Here is a 19,021-nt window from a genome sequence, read left to right on the forward strand (position 1 = left end):
AGCCTGGAGTGCAGTAGCATAATCTTGGCTCACTGCAGCCTCTGTCTGCTGGGCTTAAGTGATCCTCCCACCTCAGCCTCCCAAGTAGCTGGGAACGCAGGTGCATGCCACTATGCCTGGCTCATTTTTTATGTTTTTGGTAGAGACGGGGTTTTGCCATGTTGCCCAGGCTGGTCTTGAACTCCAGACTCAAGAAATCCGCCCGCTTTGGCCTCCCAAAGGAGGCCTTTTTATTTCAGTTAACTCAAAAATAAAATTAAAGTTTGAGCCGTCCATACCCAACTCAAACTTTAATTTTATTTTTGAGTTAATTGAAATAAAAAGGCAAGGCCGGATGTGGTGGCTCATACCTGTAATCCCAGCGCTTTGAGAGGTCGAGGCTGGTGGATCACTTGAGTCCAGGAGTTCGAACCAGCCTGGGCAACATGGCAAAATCCCATCTCTACCAAAAATACAAAAAATGAGCCGGGCATGGTGGTGCATACCTGTGGTCCCAGCTACATGGGAGGCTGAGGTGGGAGGATTGCTTAAGCCCAGAAGGCAGAGGTTGCAGTGAGCCGAGATTGTGCCACTGCACTCCAGCCTGAGTAACAGAACGATACCCTGTCTCAAAGAAAAGTATTAATACTCATAGACTTTTTTTTTTTTTTGAGACAGAGTCTCACTCTGTCACCCAGGCTGTAGTGCAGTGGCACAATCTCTGCTCACTGCAAGCTCCACCTCCTGGATTCATGCTATTCTCCTGCCTCAGCCTCCTGAGTAGCTGGGACTATAGGTGCCTGCCACCACGCCTGGCTGATTTTTTTTTTTTTTTTTTAATAGTAGAGACGGGGTTTCACTGTGTTAACCAGGATGGTCTTGATCTTCTGACCTCGTGATCCGCCTACCTTGGCCTCCCGAAATGCTGGGATTACAGGCGTGAGCCACTGTGCCAGACCACTCATAGACTTTTAATAGAGAATGTTTGGATACATTAGATATATCCATATGTTATACAGCTATTTTTGAATTAGATCGATATTTATTGACATAATACATTCATGTCAAGTAAAAGAAATCAGGATGCAAAGTAATGTATGTAAAACGACCTCATTAAAAAAAAAGCAAAGAAATGCATACGTAAGTATGTCTTTGTGTGAGCATAGAGAAAGATGTGAAAGCATAATACAAAGCAGTTAACACATTGATCACTCTTATGGGTGGAAGTGGTATGAAGTGGGGGAGTGACTCTTTATCACCTTTGTGTTATTTTACTTTTTCTTTTTTTTTTTCTTTTTTTTTGAGACTGGGTGTTGTTCTGTTGCCCAGGCTGTAGTACAGTGGGTGCAATCAAGGCTCACTGTATCCTTGACTTGACTTTCTGGGCTCAAGCTATCCTTCCACCTCAGCCTCTCGAGTATCTGGACTACAGGCATGTGCCACCACGCCTGGCTAATTTTTTTTATTTTTTGTAGAGACAAGGTCTCTGTGTTGCCTAGGCTGGACTCGAACTCCTGGACACGCCGATCTTCCTGCCTTGGGTTCCCAAAGTGCGAGGATTATAGGCATGAGCCACTGTTCCTGGCCTGTTTGACTTCTTATTTAAAAAAAAAAAAAAAAGTGTGTGTTTGTACATATATATGTTTGTGTATATATATATGTGTGTGTGTATATATGTGTATATTTGTTGTTGTTAAAGAGTGAAACAGACAAAACTCATTCCTAATAAAGTAGAATCATAACAAAATGAAACAAAACAATATTTGTTGGATGTAACAGACCCTCACCTGGTACGAGAACACCTTTCTCAGCATTCTCTACAGGTGTTCATTCAGCCTTTATTTGAACACCAGTAATGGAGAGCTTACTGCTTCACGAGGCAGTATATTCCATTTTTGAACGATTGCAATTGCTAGAAATTATTTTTCCTGTTGAGTTGAGATCTGCATTACTGTAACTTTCTCCTTTAGGTCTGAATACTGGCTTTTGGAGCTACTCATCAACCACATTCTTTCAATTCAATTTGAATTCACTAAAGTCAACACGTGAATTTATGATAGTTGAAAATAACCTTCGCATCAAAAGAACTAACTTATTTTCTTTTTTATTTGTGTGCGACTGTAATTGTTCGGAACTCAGGAGATATTAAAGGCTATTCAGGATGTGACAATAAAGCGGGAAGAAACAAAGAAGAAGATAGAGAAAGAAAAGAAGGAGTTTTTGCAGAAGGAGCAGGATCTGAAAGCTGAAATTGAGAAGCTTTGTGAGAAGGGCAGAAGGTAACTGATGTTAAGAATAAAAACCCTGTATGTATGTATATATGCATGAGGGGCCAGACCTGTTTGTATTTGTAGTTTCTTTCCCTTTGGTTTAATTTTTATTTGAAAAATAAGTGTGCAAGCAAAAACTCTCCAATGACTTTAGGTTTTTCAGTATCAAACATTAGACTTCATAGAAAAAAGTTCAGAGATTTATTAAATACTTTGAAATAATAACAGTTAATTGTTGAGTCCCAAGTGTGGTCAAGATTTTGATACAGTCTGGACGTAGCGGCTCACACCTATAATCCCAGTGCTTTGGGACGCCAAGGTGGGAGGATTGCTTGAGGCCAGGAGTTTGAGACCAGCCTGAGCAAGCTAGCAAGACTCCCTCTCTACAAAGAAATAAAAAAAAAAAATTAGCTGGTTGTGGTGGCACGTGGCTGTAGTCCTAGCTACTTGGGAGGCTGAGGTGGAAGAATCGCTTGAGCCCAGGAGTTCCAGGCTGTACTCAGCTATGATTACGCCACTGCACTCCAGCTTGGGTGACAGAGCAAGACCTTGTCTCTTAAATAAAAAAATTTTTTTATATGAATCTAACACTGATTTCACTTTATAACCTGATGTTTACAAGTTCAGACCATAGGCCAGGCACGGTGGCCTGTTATCCCAGCACTTGGGGAGGCTGAGGCAGGTGGATCACAAGGTCAGGAAATCGAGACCATCCTGGCCAACATGGTGAAACCCCATCTCTACTAAAATATACAAGATTAGCTGGGTGTGGTGGCACACGCCTGTAGACCCAGCTACTTGGTAGGCTGAGGCAGGGGAGTCACTTGAACCCAGGAGGCGGAAGGTGGAGGTTGCAGTGAGCTAAGATCGTGCCACTGGACTTCAGCCTGGTGACAGAGTGAGACCCCGTCTCAGAAAGAAAAAACAAAACCAAGTTCAGACCATGAGCATACTTTGAATGATTCCATTTATGTTATTCAGCATCCGAAGTAAATTTCAGACAGTAACTTTGTAAGCTGTTTGTGAAAGAATTATTTAGTGGATTTGTGTCCTTTTCTAGGTACTGCAGAAAAAGCAAAGTGGCCATAGAATTTGGTCAAATTCTCAATTTTCTAAGTTTCTTTTTTTTTTTCTTTTGAGACGGAGTCTTGCTCTGTTGCCCAAGGTGGAGTGCAGTGGCATAATCTCGGCTCACTGCGAGCTCCGCCTCCCGGGTTTACGTCATTTTCCAGCCTCAGCCTCCTGAGTAGCTGGGACTACAGGTGCCCCCCATCATGCCCAGCTAATATTTTTGTATTTTTAGTAGAGATGGGGTTTCACCGTGTTAGCCGGGATGGTCTCGATCTCCTGACTTCATGATCTGCCTGCCTCGGCCTCCCAAAGTGCTGGGGTTACAGGTGTGAGCCACCATGCCCGGCCAATTTTCTAAGTTTCTTAAAATGACCTGTTTGAAAATCAGAATAGCTGTGAATACTTTGTTGATTTTATTTAAGTTCTACCAAAATGCTTTTTGTTTATCAAAAAAATTTTGGCTTTTTCCAATGCGTCAGACTGCTGAGTTAGCAAGCTCATATGCTGAATCATTTTCTGAGTCTCCGAGATAATAACTGTGAAGCTCAACATGAGGAATTGTGTTTGAGAGAGGGCTTGTAGACCAATCAGTTGTTCTGTTGAGAATCTAGTGATACCGAATGATTAGAAGGTGGGTCGGTTGTCTATAATGATAATTTTCCAGAAATTATGAAGAGTGTACCTGGAATAGAACACTGTCCCAGCCACTGTCAGTGATCAAAGCAGTTGCTCCCACCCCATGACATGGTCTCTGCCATTGTCTTCACAGTCTGTGTGAGAAAGATGACCATAGATATGTAGCAACTTAGCAGCAGATATTAAAGTGCAGAAACTGGGAAGATGAGTCTATAATGTTATTCTAAGCCCCGCAGAAAATTTCCTTTTGATGTGTGCTCTTTACATTCTTTTTTCTTTTTTTTTTTTGAGATAGAGTCTTGCTCTGTCGCCCAGGTTGGAGTGCAGTGGCACAATCTCGGCTCACTGCAATCTCTGCCTCCTGGGTTCAAGTGATTCTTTTGCCTCAGCCACCTGAGTATCTGGGATTACAGGCAAGTGCCATCATGCCCAGATAATTTTTTAAATTTTTTTATAAAGATGAGGATCTCACTCCGTTGACCAGGCTGGTCTCAAACTTCTGGCTTCAAGCGATCCACTTGCCTTGGCCTCCCAAAGTGCTGGGATTACAGGTGTGAGCTACCGTGCCCAGCCTTTTTTTAATTTTTAATTTTTATTTTTTTACCTTCAACAAACTCACTTTTACTCTTTACATTCTTTATGTAACTCTACTATCTTTTCCATTTGATTGAATTGCTACAGATGGTGATTGATACTAATAATTTTGGTGTTTGTGTTCTTGAAGATCCATTTTTTTCTTTAAATTTATATGTCACAGTGTCAGAATAATGTTTTTTGCCATTCTTTCTGTTAAGTGTGGGATTCAGTTTTCCGGAAGCAGGGGGAATGTCTTTTGTAGGAATCTTTGTTCTAGCAGTGGTGTAGGTTTTGCTTAGCATTCCATCATTCATAGGAACCAGGACGCATAGATTTTGATCATTATATTAGTCACCTTGGCCTGCCATAACAGAATACCATTGACTAGGTGGCTTAAACAGCAGAATATTTTACAGTTCTGGAGGCTGGAAGTCCAACGTAAAGATGCTGGCAGGTTTGGTTTCTGGTGAGAATCTTTTCCTGGCTTGCCGACAGCTGCCTTCTTCTGGTCTCACATGGCTTTTGCGCTATGCATGCATATTCCTGGTGTCTCTTCCTCTTCTTATAAGGACACCAGTCCTATTGGATTAGGTTCCCACTTTATGACTTCATTTAACCATAATTGCCTCTTTCAAGGCCCACTATCCAAATACAATTACACTGGGGTTAGGGCTTCAAGATAGGAGTTTTAAGGGGCACAGTTCAGTCCATAACAATTATATTTCCTGTTTCTAGTGTTTTCATTCATTTGTTCAGCCAGCATTTATTGAATATCTACTATGAGCCAGACAGTAGGGCCTGGAGAGTAAAAAGTCTTCAAAGAGATTACTGTTTATTATGAGAGACAGATAGATAAACAGATGATTGCAAAATAGTGTAATGATACCATGACAGTGGTGGTATGAAAGCATCTGAAAGAGGCACATAACCCAGACTGGGTAGGGGAGTCATAGAGGGCTTCCCAGGGGATATCATTCCAGAATGGAGTCCTGAAAAATAAGGGGCCGAAGATAACCACCAAATGAAATGCATGATCCTTGGTTTTATCCTGAATCAAACAAACTATAATTATAGGACATTTTGGAATAATTGGGAAAATTTCAATAAGGACTACGTGTTAGGTAATATTGTGTCAGTGTTACATATTTTGAGTGTATAAGCCCATGTTGAAAAAAGTTTAAGAAATTAAAAAAATATTTTGCATGTGATTATGACATTGTTTCATTATGTAGAAAGATGTTCTTGTTCATAAGAGATACTTGCTGAAGTTTTAGGAGTTAAGTGTCATGATATAAATGTGGCAAAAAATGTAACAACTGATAAATCTAGATGACAGGTAGATATTCATTTTATTATTTTATTAACTTTTTGTTGGTTTAAAATTTTCGAAGAAAAAGTAACAGGGGTCAGGGTAGGTATAGGGAAGAATTAGCCAGGCAACAAATGAAGGAAAAGACACTGCCGGCCAGGGACTCCGAAATGAGAGAGAAAAGCAAGCCAGATGTGAAGTGGGGGAATGAGGCCAGATCAGAAAAGGCTTTTATACTGTGTTAAGGAATTTGAGTTTCTCCATGATAGAGATATTGAAGGATTTTTAAGGGAGGAGAGTATCAAATGATACAATTTGCGTTTTATTTTTATTTTATTTTACTTTTTTATTTTTTGAGACAGGGTTTTGCTCTGTTGCCCAGGCAGGAGTGCAGTGGTACGATCTTGGCTAACTGCAACCTCCATCTCCTGGGTTCAAGTGATTCTCCTGCCTCAGCCTCCCGAATAGCTGTAACTACAGGCCTGTGCCACTATGCCTGGCTAGTTTTTGTGTTTTTAGTAGAGACAAGGTTTCACCATGTTGGCCAGGCTAGTCTTGAACTCCTGACCTCAAGTGATCCACCCGCCTTGGCCTCCCAAAGTGGTAGGATTATGGGTGTGAGCCATCATGCCTGGCCTACAATTTGCATTTTAAGTAGATTACTTGGGCAGTTGGAAAATGGATTGGATTAGTGTATTTGACCAGTTAAGGGGACTTACCTTGTCAGAGCCTAGGTTAGAATAATTATGGCTGAAACTAAAGTAGTGCCAGTGGGAATGAGAGAAGTGAACACATTTATAAGACATTTAGGGGCAGCACTGATCAATGTGGGTAGACAGGGTTGAGTTAGGGATCACTCCCATATTTCTGGCTTGGAAAATTAGGGAAATAATGGGGTTCTTTAATAAGATGTCTTATCTGTCTTATACGTTTTAACTTAAATTCTGCCTTCTTTGCAGAATTGCTTGTGCCATTTCTTTATGAACTGAATCTGAAATTTTTGTTTTGTTTTGTTTTGTTTTGTTTTGTTTTTTGAGACGGAGTCTTGCTCTGTCACCCAGGCTGGAATGCAGTGGTGTGATCTCGGCTCACTGCAGCCTCCATCTCCCGGATTCAAGCAATTCTCCTGCCTCAGACTCCCAAGTAGCTGGGACTACAGGTGCCTGCCACCACACCTGGCTCATTTTTTGTGTTTTTAGTAGAGACAGGGTTTCACTGTGTTAGCCAGGATGGTCTCAATCTCCTGACCTCGTGATCTGCCCGCCTTGGCCTCCCAAAGTGCTAGGATAACAGGCATGAGCCACCTCGCCTGGCCTGAAAATTTTTTTTTTTAATGTTTTATTCTTTTTTTCTTTTAGTGCCATATATCTGATAATTATTTGGTAAGTGTTTATTCTATCACTGGATTGGAAATTAAGGGAATTTCACGTTAATATTATATAAAGATGAATTTGCTTAATAGAAATCTGCTAAGTGCTTTGTACTATTTGAAGGTAGTCACTATGTATTTCAATGTAATTATAATTTTTTTATTTTTAGAAACAGAATCTCACTCTGTTGGCCAGGCTGGAGTGTAGTAGTGGTACAGTCACGGCTCACTGAAGTCTTGAACTCCTGAGTTCAAGCCATCCTTCTGCCTCAGCCTCCCAAGTAGCTGGGACTACAGGTGTGCACCACCTTGCCCATCTAAGTTTTTCTATTTTGTAGAGACTGGATCTCAGTTTGTTGGCCAGGCTGATCTCAAACTCCTGCCCTTTACCTCCCAAAATTTTAGGATTACAGGTGTGAGCCACTGTACCTGGTCTAATTATATTTTTAAAGGAGACAAACTGAATTTACCAAAATGTAAAAGATCAAATATTTAGTTTAGTCACGTATTTGATTTTTTTTCTCCTGGACACCTGGCTCCTTTGTCCTGGAAGTTGTCTTACTTTTGCAGGGACAATTTCTAGTTCCCAGCTTTCATCCTTCAGGTAATTGCTGGCATTAGAAAGGTGAGGTTTCCCTGTTAGTGCTTTTCCAGTGCAGAACCTCTTTTAAGCTCCCTACCTTTAACAGTGACTTATTGTGTCCAGGTGCAATGGCTTATGCCTGTAATCCCAGCACTTTGGGAGGCCAAGGCGGGAGGATCGCTTGAGCCCAGGAGTTTGAGACCAGCCTGGGCAATATAGTGAGACCTTATCTCTTTAAAAAAAAAATTTAGGCCGGGCGCGGTGGCTCAAGCCTGTAATCCCAGCACTTTGGGAGGCCGAGATGGGCGGATCACAAGGTCAGGAGATCGAGACCATCCTGGCTAACATGGTGAAACCCCGTCTCTACTAAAAATACAAAAAAAAAAAAAAACTAGCCGGGCGAGGTGGCGGGCGCCTGTAGTCCCAGCTACTCGGGAGGCTGAGGCAGGAGAATGGCGTAAACCCGGGAAGCGGAGCTTGCAGTGAGCTGAGATCCAGCCACTGCACTCCAGCCTGGGCGACAGAGCGAGACTCTGTCTCAAAAAAAAAAAAAAAAAAAAAAAAAAAAAAAAAAAAAAATTTAAAAAAAACCAAAAAACGACATCAACAACAAGACAACAGTGACTCATTGAGAATGGCAGTAAGGCTCATGGTGACCTTGTGTTTTAAAAGACATAATTGATTTATATTTTCATAGATGTAGCTTTGGACAAGGCACGTAAAAACTGCAATATCAAACAATATTTTTCTTTTTAAAAAAAACTTCTCTGAACTTGCCTGATCAATTCGTAGGATAGAATGACAGGTACGCAGCAGATTAAGGGAGTTACTGTTCATTGGAAGCATTACTCTGGATGTAATATAAGAGTCTATGTTGGCTGGGTGCAGTGGCTCATGCCTGTAATCCCAGCACTTTGGGAGGCCGAGGGGCGCAGATCACCTGAGGTCAGGAGTTGGAGATCAGCCTGGCCAACGTGGCGAAACCCCATCTGTACTAAAAAAAAATTAGCCAGGCGTGGTAGTGGCTGCCTGTAGTCCCAACTACTTGGGAGGCTGAGACATAAGAATTGCTTAAACCCAGGAGACGGAGGTCGCAGTGAGCTGAGATCATGCTGCTGAACTCCAGCTTGGGTGACAGAGCGAGATTCCATCTCAAAGAAAAAAAAAAAAGAGTCCATGCTAAATTAAAATTGAGGCCAGGCAAGGTAGTTCACACGTGTAATCCTAGCACTTTTGGAAGGCTGAGGTGGGAGGATCACTTGAGGTCAGGTGTTCGGGACCAGCCTGGGCAATATAGTGAGACCTCATCTCTGCTAAAAGTAAAGAAATTTGCCGGGCATAGTGGTACATGCCTATAGTCCCAACTACTGGGGAGGCTGAAGCGGGAGCATCATTGATCCTAGGAGTTCAAGATTGCAGTGAGCTGTAATTGCACCACTGTACTCCAGCCTGGGTGATAGAGCCAGACCCTATCTCAAAAAATAAAACTGTCAGGTGCAAGAGGATATGTTTTGGAAAATTTTCACCAAGTGCTGTTGTATTTAACTACTTGAGAGGTATGCTTTGAAGTCCTAATAGCTTACATAGCAGTCAACAAATCTAGTATTCCTTAGGTGGAAAACAGTAAGCTAGGCTGTTGCAACATCCCATATTTCGACCATAGGTTTCAGTCCTTCTTTTTTTTTTTGAGACAGAGTTTCACTCTTGTCGCCTAGGGTGGAGTGCAATGGCATGATCTCGTCTCATTGCAGTCTCCGCCTCCCAGGTTCAAGTGATTCTCCTGTCGCAGCCTCCTGAGTGGGATTACAGGCGCCTGTCACCACACTCGGCTAATTTTTGTATTTTTAGTAGGGATGGGGTTTCACCATGGTGGCCACATTGGTCTTGAATTCCTGACTTCAGGTGATCCACCCGCCTTGGCCTCCCAAAGTGCTGGGATTACAGGTGTGAGCCATTGCGCTTGGCCAGTTCTTCTGACTTTGTCTTATTCCCAATAAATTTACACTTTGACCATATGAAGATCTCTTTCTTGTTCAGTGACCCCACTCCATTTCCTCCGAGTCTGTCAACCCCCTGGAAGTATTTCTTTCCATAGCCAGCCTTTACTTATGGTCTACTACTGGAATTACTTGCTTACCATTACCATCAGTTCTCTTGGTGCCTTGTTCTTTTCATTTTATTTTCCTGTAGTACTGCAGTCCTTAGTCAAGTCAGCCACCTGACCTCTTCCTTCTTCTTTTTTTTTTTTGTTTTTTGTTTTTTGTTTTTTGAGACAGAGTCTCGCTCTGTCACCCAGACTGGAGTCCAATGGCGTGATGTCAGCTCACTGCAGCCTCTGCCTCCCGGGCTCAAGTGATTCTCCTGCCTCAGCCTCCTGAGTAGCTGGGATTACAGGCACCCACCACCATGCCCGGCTAATTTTTTGTATTTTTATTAGAGACAGGGTTTCATCATGTTGGCCAGTATGGTTTTGAACTTCGGACCTCAAGTGATCCACCCGCCTCGGCCTCCCAAAGTGCTCAGATTACAGGCTTGAGCCCCTGCGCCCAGCCCACCTCTTCATTCTTACACTTGGACTGCTGAGTGCTGCTGGAGAAAATCACACAACTGTGTGTCTTGGGGCCAGAATACATTTATGACTTACAGCATCACCTGGATCCTCAGGGCTTCCTCTTCCTCGGAGGTCCATCCCAAACTTAAATCTCTCTTTCTAAACTTCCTGTCTCCACCATTTCTCTTCTTACCCTTAGCAGATGATCTTGTCTTTTATTTCTCAGAAACAAGATGTCATCAATGAAAACTTCCCTCAGTTTTCTAACCATCAGAGGCATTCATCCTTTCTTCCTGTCCTTGTGTCTGACTCTAAAATTCTACCTGTATGTGCATCCCACTCCTTTTTGCTTCTGCTATTTCTCCATAGATGACTTCATTTTTTCCTCTAGTATGTAAGCTGAATACTGGGGCCATCCTAAATTCCCCTCTTAGCCCTCTCCATCACATCCACTTTAATATGTCTTATAGATGCTCTGATTTTTATTCTTTTTATAATTTCACTGTCAGTATTCAATATAGTCTCTTGTTTTTATTCTTTAAATTAATTTCTTTTTCTTTGTAGAGACAGGGTCTCAACTATGTTGCCCAGGCTGGTCTTGAACCCCTAGGCTCAAGTGGATCCTCCCACCTCAGCCTCCCAAAGTGCTGGGATTATAGAAATGAGCCACTATACCCAGCCTCTTGTATATTCTTAATATTAATTATTCTTTCTCTCTGTCACTGTCAGTTCTCTTTAGTTTTCCTAGAGTACTGAGATGAGCTCCTCAACTTTCTTTGCTTCCTGCCTGCCTGCTTTCTCATTGTCTAAATCACTGCTACCATTGAAATCATTCCAAGATACAAATCTGATAATGTCATTTCCCTGCTTAAATTTTTTCATAGTTCTGTATAGTATTTAGGGTAAACTTTTAACCCTTTACTTAGTATAAGAGGCCTTCAGTTACCTCTTCCACATTTATGTCTCTAGGTATATCCTTACCACTTGCCCACACAACTGTCCTGGTTTATACCTAACTACTATATGCAGTATTCTGAACGTACTTAAAAATCAGCCTGTGCCACCTGCTCTAGAAAGCTTTCCCAGACACTCTCCTTCCCTCCCCTTCATACACCCTGACTGACTAATATAGCTAATCTTCCTCTTCACTCACCTAGCATGTTGTGTATACCACTATCATAACACTTCTTCGTGGCCTTTTTTGTTTACTTAACTGCCTCCACGATTATATAGTTAGCTGGTTGACGGCAACTGTTTTGATTAGCTATCACTGTGTAAAAATATACCACTGTAAAAGTTGATATCTTGAAACAATAGTAATTTATTATTTCTCACAATTCTTTGGGTGGATTGCTTCTCAGATGGATGGTTCTGTTGGCCTCGTTTGGAGTCATTCATGTGGCTCCAGTCAGGTTGTGGCTGGGGCTGGGACATCCAAGATGGCTTCATTCATATACCTGGCCCTTTGTGGGGAACTCCTGGAAAGCTGAGCTCAGCTGGAGCGTTGGGATGCCATACCTTTCTCATTCTCACTCTTGCCATGTAGTCTCGGGGCTTCTCCCTCTCCAGCAGACGAGCCAGATTTCTTCCATGGTAGCCCAGAGCTCTGAGTTCCAAAGCAGAAACTGCCAGGCTCTCTTAAGGCTTAGATTTTGAACCAGTGCAGTGCTAGTTCTGTGACATTGTGTTGGTTAGTATGAGTCACAAGACTAACCCAGATTTGTTTTGGAAAGAACTACACGGAATGTGATCACTAGAAGGCTTGGTTCATTGGAAGGGTTCGTATTTGGAGACTTGCTACCACAGCCAGTAACACATTTCACTTTTTCTGCTTGGTATTATCGTAGTATCTTCTAGATATGGGAAATAATAAAAGTTACACAAATAAGAGATACATAATTAAAGATCTTTTAGAAATATTCAGGATGAATTATAGGGAGAGACAGAGACTGGGACATCAGCTAGTACACTCTTGCAATAAAGTGAGCATAAGAATCATTATGGCCTGCCGCAGTGGCTCACATGCCTATAATCCCAGCTGTTTGGGAGGCCAAAGCAGGAGGATTACATGAGCGCAGGAGTTCGAGACCAGCCTGGGCAACATGGGGAAATCCTATCTCTACAAAAAATACAGAAATTAGCTGGGCATGTTGGCATGTGCCTGTAGTCCCAACTATTTGGGAGGCAGAGGTGGGAGGATTGCTTGAGCTCAGGAGGTCGAGGTTATAATGAGCCATAACCGTGCCACTGCACTCCAGCCTGGGCAACAAAGTGAAATCCTGTCTCAAAAAAATAAAGTAAAATAAAAAATCATTATCAGACTAGTGGTGGAATGAAACGAAATGGAAAGGAAATGGTTTCAGGAAGAGTTGTCTGATTATTTTGAGAAATAAAGCAGAAGAAGTCAAAAATAACATCACTGTTGGAATTCTTGTTGTCAGTTTTGAGGGTGAAGTCATACATTTGATGATATGGTACATTCAAGTACTTAGTAGGTCTCTGGAAATGAGAGACTTGAATGTAGAAGAGATGCTCTGTCTTGACTGGGAGTTGACTACATGGAGATGATAGTTACAATGGAAGGGAATTTTTGGTGGGAAAATAGAGAAGGGCTTAGTACTACACTCTGAGGTATACTTACAGTTTGGGAGTAGAAAGAAGTAGGAAAGACAAAAAGAATAATGAGAGAAAGAAAGGGAAGTTTAGAATAGTAGTATACATTTTCCAAAGGAAGAGGATGCTTAACAGTGTTAGAATCTGCAGGGAAATATAAATGAGAACCAAGTCTGAATAATAGCAATTGGCAATTGTTGAGTGTTGTGATGCTATTCGGTAATCACCTGGGATTTTTAGGCAAAGGAATTAAATTTCTAGATTTACTTCTCCCCTAATATTTTGTTATGAAAATTTTCAAACATTGAGAGAAGCTGAAAGTATTGTACATTAACACTCACCACCTGGATTCAACAATCAATATTCTATTACAGTTGTTTTTGTCAACCTTTCCATCTGTCATCCCTCTATCTATTCATCAATCCGTCTTTTCTTTTTGAGACAGAGTCTTGCTCTGTCACCAGGCTGGAGGGCTTACTGCAACCTCCGCCTTCCGAGTTCAAACAATTCTCCTGCCTCAGCCTCCCTAGTAGCAGCGACTATAGGTACCCACCACCACGCCTGGCTAATTTTTGTATTTTTAGTAGAAACGGGGTTTCACTGTGTTGGCCAGGATGGTCTCAATCTCTTGACCTCGTGATGCACCCACTTGGCCTTCCAAAGTGCTGGGATTACAGGTGTGAGCCACCGTGCTCAGCCCCGTCTTTTCTTTTTTGTTCAGAGGAGACACCACATGAAGTCTTATTTTTTCTTTCTTTTTTTTTTTTTTTTATCTGAGGTCTTATTTTTTTCATTGCATATCAGAATAAGTTGCAATCATCAGTAACTTCACCCCTAAACATATATACATGTACATCATTAATTAGAGTTTAATATTTATTTGCATTTTTGGGTAATAAAATTTATATGCAGTTAAATACACAAATCTTTTTTTTTTTCACTTAACAAGTCCACTGGTTGAAAAATACATAAATCTTAAGGGAACCATTCAGTGAGTTTTGACAAATGTATGCACTTGTGTAATTCAGACCAGACCCCATCAAGATATATAAAATACATTACTGTTAAACCTGAAAGTTCACTCTTGTGCCTTCCCAGTCAGTCCCTGCCCCCACTCTCCCCAAACCAACCACTGTTGTGGTTTTTTACCATAGTTTAGTTCTGCATGTTCCAGAGCTTCACATAAATGGAATCGATCATACACCATGTACTCTTTTGTATCAGAATTATTTCATTCAACAGAATGCTTTTAATATTCATGTTGTCCGTTTTTACTGTGTTTATTTTATTTATTTATTTATTTTTGAGAATGAGTTTCACTCTGTCATCCAAGCTGGAGCGCAGTGACATGATCTTGACTCACTGCAACTTCCACCTGCCGGGTTTGAGCAATTTTTCCACCTCAACCTCTCGAGTAGCTGGCATTACAGACGTGTACCACCACGCCCAGCTCATTTTTATATTTTTAGTAGAGACAGGGTTTTGCCATGTTGCCCAGGCTGGTCTCGAACTCCTGACCTGAAGTGATCTGCCCGCGTCCACCTCCCGAAGTGCTGGGGTAGTAAGCGTGAGCCACCGCGCCCGGCTTTATTGTTGAATAGTGTTCCTCTTACTGATGTATTGGAGTTTGTTTATTCTCCTGTTGATGATCATGTAGTAGTTTTCAGATTTTGACTGTTACGAGTAAAGCTGCTATGAACATTCGAGTGCAAGTCATAAAGACTTCAAACATATCCTTTTATTTCTCTTGGGTAGATTCCTAGCAGAATCTGCTGGACTGTAGGTAGGTATATGAACAGTTTTATAAGAAACGGCCAGATATGCCTCCAAATTGCGTATACCATTTTACACTCTTGTCAACCGTATATGAGAGTTCTGGTTGCTTCACATCTTTGCTGTTCAAGGGCTTGCATAGTAGTGTTTCATTGTGTGTGTGTTTTGTTTTTTAGAGATTGCAGATGGTTTGAATCATTGTAGTTTTAATATCCCTAATGACTCTGATGATGTCTCTTTTTCTATTTGCTTATTGGCCATTTGTATATTTTATTTTGGGAAGCATCTAACTTTTTTATCCCTTTTCTTGGGGGATTGAGTTTTTGACTTTTTATTGTTGTGTAGTAGAAGTTCTTTTTATATTTTCAATATAAGTTCTTTGTCAGATATATGTTGTGTAAAAATTTTCTTCTGCCCTCTTACATGACTATTCACTTTTTAATTGCATTTTTGATGAAATAATGTCTACTTCATTAAACTTTTCTTTTATAGGTAGTGCTTTCTCTGTCTTCTCTAAGTTACCTTTGCCCACCCTGAAGTAGCAGAGATGTTCTCCTGTATTTTGTTATGGACACTTTATCATTTTAACTTTTATATTCATGTCTCTGATGCATCTCAAATTCTTTGATTTTTTTTTTCTCCCCCGGGAGGCACAACATTGGAATGTATGTTTGTTTTTTTACAGACGAAGTCTCACTGTGATGCCCAGGTTGGAGTGCAGTGGCTTTTCACAGGTGGCAGTCATAGCTCACTGTGACCTTGAACTCCTGGCCTCAAACAATCCTTCTGTCTCACCCTCCCAAGTAGCTGGAACTACAGCCATGTACCACCACACTGTTCAAATTAATTTTTGCATATGGTGAGAAGTAAAGGTTGAGGTTTATTTTTTCCATGTGGATATCCAGTTGTTCCAGCACCATTTATTGAAAAGGCTTTCCTTTCCCTATTTGATTGCTTGGCACTTTTGCCAAAAACCAAATGACGATATGAGTCACGTGTATGAATAGTAGGTCTATTTCTGAATACTATTCTATTGTGTTGATATACTTGTCTATATACTGCATTACACTGTCTGCTGGGCATGGTGGCTCATGCCTGTAATCCCAGCACTTTGGGAAGTCAAGACAGGAGGATCACTTGAAACTAAGAGTTCGAGACCAGCCTGGGCAACACAGTGAGACTTAGTCTCTATTTCTTTTTTTTTCCCTTTGTTCTTTTTTATTTGAGACAGAGTTTCACTCTTGTTGCCCAGGCTGGAGTGCAATAATGGTGTGATCTCGGCTTACTGCAACCTCCGCCTCCCGGGTTCAAGCGGTTCTCTTGTCTTAGCCTCCCGAGTGGCTGGGACTACAGGCATGCGCCACCATGCCTGGCTGATTTTGTATTTTTAGTAGAGATGAGGTTTCTCCATGTTGGTCAGGCTGGTCTTGAACTGCCGACCTCAGGTGATCTGCCCGCCTCGGCCTCCCAAAGTGCTGGGATTACAGGCATGAGCCACTGCACCCGGCCGATCTTTGTTTCTTTATTAAATTTTTTTTTGTTAAATAATTTATATAAATAAAAAATTCATGCTGTCGTGATTGTGTTATATCTTTATCATAAGTCATGAAATCATATAATACAAGGTCTTCTACTTTTTTTCAAGACATTTTAGGTCCTTTGCACATTCTAGCTTTTCAGCATTTTCATGTATTTTTTATTTTTCTGAGACAGTGTCTCAAGGCTGGAGTACAGTGGCATGATCCTGGCTCACTGCAGTCTCGACCTCGTGGGCTCAAGCAATCCTCTCATCTCAGCCTCCATAGTAGCTGGGACTACAGATGCTCATTACCACACCCAGCTAATTTTTTGTCTTTTTTGTAGAGACAAGGTTTCGCCATGTTGTCCAGGCTGGTCTTGAACTCCTAGACTCAAGCAGTCAGCCCGCCTCAACCTCCCGAAATGTTGGGATTACAGGCGTGAGCCACTGCACCTGGCCTCGTGTATTTTAGAATCAGTTTGCCAGTTTCTACAAAAAAAGATACAACTGGTAGGAACATATATTAACTTGGGAAAAGTTGACATCTTAACAATATTAAATCTTCTAATTCATAAATATGATACATCTTTCTGTTTATTTAGGTCTTTATCTCAGCAACATTTTATTGTTTTCAGTGTACAGATCTTGCACATTTTTCTTTAAACTTATTCCTAAATATTTTATGTTCTTTGATGCTATTGTAAATGAAATTAAGAATTTTTTAAAATTTTCAATTGCTGCTAAGTACAACTTATTTTTGTTTTTGGCCTTGTACCTGCTATTTTGCTAAATTTCTGTATCAGTGTATTAGTTGTTTTGTATATTCTTCAAGATTTTCTTTCTTTCTTTTTTTTTTTTTGAGATGAAGTTTTGCTCTTGTTGTCCAGGCTGGATTGCAATGGCACGATGTCAGCTCACTGCAACCTCTGCCTCCCAGGTTCAAGTGATTCTCCTGCCTCAGCTTCCCGAGTACCTGGGATTACAGGCATGCACCACCACACCCGGCTAATTTTGTATTTTTAGTAGAGATGGGGTTTCTCCATGTTGGTCAGGCTGGTCTCGAACTCCTGACCTCAGATGATCTGCCCGCCGTGACCTCCCAAAGTGCTGGGATTACAAGCGTGAGCCACCTTGCCCGGCCAAGATTTTCTACATAAACAATCATGGTATCTCTGAGTACACAGTTTTATCTTCCTTTCAAACCCTTAAGCCTTTTATTTCTTATAAATATTATTGCACTGACTAGGACCTCCAGTACAATATTGAATAGAAGTGGTAGAGTGAATATCTTTGCCTTGTTCCTGCTCTTAGAGGATAGGTCTTTAATATTTTACCATTAAGTTTGATGCTGACTATAGGTTTTTTGTGTATGCCTTTTGTCAAATAGAAGAAGTTACATTCTATTTCTAATTCTCTGAGACTTATTAAAATGAATGGGTACTTCATTTTGTCAAATGCTTTTTCTGCATATTTAAAAATTATTGGCTGGGCTCAGTGGCTCACGCCTGTAATCCCAGCACTTTGGGAGGCCGAGGCAGGTGGATCACCTGAGGTCAGGAGTTCGAGACCAGCCTGGCCAAAATACAAGAATTAGCCGGACATGGTGGCAGGCGCCTGTAAATCCAGCTACTCTGGAGGCTGAGGCAGGAGAATCACTTGAACCTGGGAGGTGGAGGTTGCAATGAGCCGAGATCGCGCCTCTGCACTCCAGCTTGGGCAACAGAGCAAGACTCCATCTCAAAAAAATTATCAAATGATTTTTCTTATTTATTATGTTAATACAGTGTATTACATTGATTTATTTTATTTAATTAATTTTTGTGTGTGCATGACAGAATCTCCCTGTGTCACCCAGGATGGAGTGCTGTGGCATGGTCTTGGCTCACTGCAACCTCCGCCTCCTGGGTTCAAGCGATTTTCCTGCCTTAGCCTCCCGAGTAGCTGGGATTACTGGTGCGTGCCACCATGCCCAGCTAATTTTTGTATTTTTAGTAGAGACAAGGTTTCGCCATGTTGGCCAGGCTGGTCTCGAACTCCTGACCTCAAGCCGTCTGCCTGGCTCAGCCTCCCAAAGTGCTGGGATTACAGGTGTGAGCCACTGCAGCACCTGGCCCATTGATTTATTTTTTCAAATGTTAAACCAACCTTCCATTTGTGAGATAAACCCAACATGGACGAGACATACTATTTTTATATGTTGCCAAATTCAATTTGCTAATATTTTATTAAGGACTTTATGTCTGGTTTTGTTTTTGTTTTTTCTTTTTTTTTCTTTTTTTAGTTTGTTTGGTTTTTGAGTTGGGGTCTTGCTCTGTTGCCCAGGCTGGGATGCAGTGATATGGTCATAGTTCACTGGAGCCTCAAACTCATGGGTTCAAGTGATCCTCTCACCTCAACCTCCCAAGTAACTGGGACTATAGGCATGTGCCACCATGCCTGGCTAATTTTTAAAAATTTTTTGCAGATACAGGGTCTCGCTATATTGTCTAGGTTGATCTTGAACTCCTGGCCACAAGTGATCCTCCTGCCTTGGCCTCCCTAAGTGCTGAGATTACAAGCGTAAGCTACCATGCCTGACCCTTTGTCTGTGTTTATTGAGGAACATTGTTGTGTGTGTGTGTATGTGTAATTTAAAAAATTTAATGGCCGCGCGCCGTGGCTCACGCCTGTAATCCCAGCACTTTGGGAGGCGGAGGCGGGCGGATCACGAGGTCAGGAGATCGAGACAATCCTGGCTAACACGGTGGAACCCCGTCTCTACTAAAAGTACAA

At 41.5% G+C, this 19,021-nt stretch overlaps 1 protein-coding gene across 2 annotated transcripts in view; it reads left to right on the forward strand.

Annotated features, from left to right (window-relative positions):
- The window catches only part of RNF214 (ring finger protein 214), a 54,256-nt gene that overhangs the window by 13,169 nt on the left and 22,066 nt on the right, over nt 1-19,021 (forward strand). For both annotated transcript variants that reach the window (XM_005579757.5, XM_005579756.5), the window contains exon 6: nt 2,119-2,258. In XM_005579757.5, coding sequence (XP_005579814.1) covers nt 2,119-2,258 — 140 coding nt within the window. The remainder of the gene's footprint in view (nt 1-2,118; nt 2,259-19,021) is intronic.

The sequence above is a fragment of the Macaca fascicularis genome, chromosome 14, assembly GCF_037993035.2.
Source record: "Macaca fascicularis isolate 582-1 chromosome 14, T2T-MFA8v1.1".
Classification (NCBI taxonomy): Eukaryota; Metazoa; Chordata; class Mammalia; order Primates; family Cercopithecidae; genus Macaca; species Macaca fascicularis.